Below are 3,138 nucleotides of genomic sequence, written 5' to 3'. Positions count from 1 at the left end.
TATTTATATATATATGTATATATATATATATTTATATATATGTATATTTTAATAGCCACAACCACATGGGCTATTAAAGTAACTATTTTTGACTCCACGATTGAGTGCTGCCTCCATTTTTTTGGATGTTTGGTATACAGTATACTTGGGGGGCTTTTGCACCTGAATATATTTTTTGTGCTGCTTTTGGACTTTTTTTCTACTTACATTTGATTTTACTTATTTATTTGTTTTTTTGGGTCATATTTTTTCTAATTGGTGTATTTATATCTGTGGATATGACCACATTGGTATTTTGCCCTTATAAGCAAACATGAATACATTCTGTAAATGAATATATATTTGATTCCAGATTTTTGCTAGGTTAAGCTGAATTTTGGCATTATTAGCATTTTTATGGTGACAGGTTCCCTTAATGAGTGTAGTTTCACACCATTTACTGTAGGTGTATTTTGATTGATTGAACTGCTTGTCTCCTGTTGACTTTAATCATTATTTTGCTTCAAATTATAGCATCTCTATTTTTAACATAGAAATATGGCAGAAAAACTATGGATCTTCATAAACAGGTGATCTCACTGAAGCCTTCATGAACATTGAAAGCATAAGAAATGACACTCAACAATCGAACAATGCATTCCGATTTCATCATTGTTGGGTTTTCCAATTTTCCTTCTTTTCAAATTTTAATTATGTTGTTTTTTCTCTTGTCCTATATGACCACATTGATGGCAAACCTCTTCCTCATTGCTCTTATATCTTTGAGTGCTTTGTTGCTGACACCCATGTATTTCTTCTTGTTTAACTTGGCCTTCTTGGACATTAGCTACACATCTGTCACTTCTCCAAAGCTGATATACATCTTCGTCATGGCCAGTAGCACATTGTCTCACTCAGAATGCGTAATCCAGTATACTTTCTTTGTCGCTTTTACCTCGGTTGAATATTTCCTCCTCACAGTCATGTCTTATGATCGTTACGTGGCAGTTTGTAGACCTCTACATTATCATATGACCCTAAACAGGAGATTTTGTAGAGTAGCCTCCTTGACCATTTGGCTTTGTGGCTTTATCTTTTGTATACCTATATCTCTCACAACATCTCAAAATGTCTACTGCTCTTCCAATGTCATCAATCACTTTTTTTGTGATGTTGCTGTATTGCTAGAACTTTCCTGCACCAGTACAGCTTCTACCCAAAACATCATATTGTTTGAAGGAGCATTGTTCTTGACCACTTGCTTCTTGCCCACTGTGCTCTCTTACATCTTTATAATTAATACTGTTTCCAAGATAGAGTCTTTGAGTGGGAAACATAAAGCCTTCTCCACTTGCGCCTCCCACCTCACCACCGTCATTCTGTTCTATTCAGTGATTTTCACGCTCTATATGATGCCAAGAGCTTCTCTTACACAGGATCAACGCAAAATAATAAGTGTCCTTTTTTCCAATGTCATCCCTATGTTAAATCCCTTGATATACAGCTTAAGGAACAAAGATGTAAAAAGAGCCTTGAAAACTGTTATAAGACGCTCAACATTAGTTTAGCATTATCAAAATACGAGAAATGATTTGCTCTAAACTAAGCTCCAAGTGGGGTCGTCTTCTACTGGAGCCTTGGGCTGGTTGTAATATTGCATCAGATCCTAGGGTTCCTGGATGAGCCCCTGGTACTTCACTGAGCTGGTGTAACCCTTAGTTGTCGTGAACACAAATTAATTTATGGTTTTGTCCTTATTTGGCCTTTAAGGTAAATATTAGAAGGAAGGAAGGTAAAGATGTTGCCAGTTAATGGAAATCCCTACTTGTTAGAAGAGTTCTTTGACATTAAGACAAATCCATAAACAAGTGAATTTTCAGGTCACTACCATGAACAACAAAAATGTTCGGAGGACTCTAGGCCAGTATCCTCAAGAGAATAGCTAAAAATGGACAAAAAATTGCAATCAGGCACCCGTCATAAAAAGTAAATAAAGTATTTTCTATGATAAAGGAATCACAGGATCTCAAAACATATATGGCGGTCATGTGTGTTTCTGATTCTTTAATTTTGCTGAAAATTAAATAAACATATTTTTTCACTATTTCCAATGGATGCCAGGTTACAACTTTTTTGGTCCATTTGTTTTCCATGACAGTAAGCTGATCAAAAAGTATCTTCTTGCTGGGAACCTCAGTAGTCACATGCAATCCTAAGGGAAACTTGAGGGTAATGATGCATTTAGACATGCCCATTTTATCCCATCAATTGATCTTAACCAGTGCTGATTGACTATAATTCAGAACTCATTTACCTACTTGTTAACACAAACAAAACTATCATTAATATGATCCTTGTTTCTCCATATAGTGTTATGTTATCAGTAGCACATTCCTTATTTAGATGGGGCGATATATTGCCAAAACAGTGATTTTTTTTGTCAGCACATTAGAGCCAATAAGTCAATGAATTGGCAATTTGATCATTTGTCAGGTGATTTACAGCACAGATTAATTATTTTGAAGGGAAATTCTTACAAACACTTGTTTGCTGATTATCAGCTCATCTAAATGCATCATAAATGGTATTTTTTTCCTACATTATCCCCATAATAGCAATTTAAGTGAACCTGTTCTTTCACAGAAAACTTGTAGAAAATCATGGCTTAATCCTACTACAAGAATATACCTATACACAGGTTGAAAGGAGACCAGAAGCAGACACAAAAAAACTGCTGCCAGTTCCTGTCTAGAGAGATAAAGACCAGCCCCCATTTCCTAAAGAGAGGTAGAAGACTTGCACCTACTTTTCATAGAGTGACAGAGACCTCCCCCTCATTCTTTTGAGAAACAGAAACACGCCTTCCTGTAGAGAAATATAAATATGCCACTACTTCCTGTAAAGTCAAAGATCCACCCACACTTCATATAGAAAGACAAAGACCTGCCCCACTTCCTGTAGAGAACCAGAGACAAGCCCCCACTTCCTGTAGAGTCAAACACCCACTCAGGCTTCCTATATAGAGACAAAGACCAGCCCCAACCTCCTGTAGAGAAACAGAGAGACACCCCCCACTTTTATGTAGAGACAAAGACCCACCACACTTGCAAAAATATCTACTCCTTCTTTCTATAGAGAGACAGAGACCTGCCCTCACTT

The 3,138-nt window shown here is 36.6% G+C and overlaps 1 protein-coding gene across 1 annotated transcript; it reads left to right on the top strand.

Annotated features, from left to right (window-relative positions):
• Window positions 1–716: 716 nt before the first annotated feature.
• Window positions 717–1,547, top strand: LOC141167337 (olfactory receptor 8D1-like). The gene has a single exon (XM_073654758.1). The coding sequence runs from the start codon at window positions 717–719 to the stop codon at window positions 1,545–1,547; it is 831 nt and encodes a 276-aa protein (XP_073510859.1).
• The last annotated feature ends 1,591 nt before the right edge of the window (window positions 1,548–3,138 follow it).

Source organism: Phyllobates terribilis, unplaced genomic scaffold (assembly GCF_046119375.1).
Source record: "Phyllobates terribilis strain yellow unplaced genomic scaffold, ASM4611937v1 Scaffold_11__3_contigs__length_659146591, whole genome shotgun sequence".
NCBI lineage: Eukaryota > Metazoa > Chordata > Amphibia > Anura > Dendrobatidae > Phyllobates > Phyllobates terribilis.
Note: the sequence above shows the minus strand (reverse complement) of the source record. Positions and strands in the feature narration are given on the sequence as shown.

Excerpts from the sequence above, each read along its gene's own strand:
- LOC141167337 (XM_073654758.1), top strand. The coding sequence starts at position 717 with ATGACCACATTGATGGCAAACCTCTTCCTCATTGCTCTTATATCTTTG.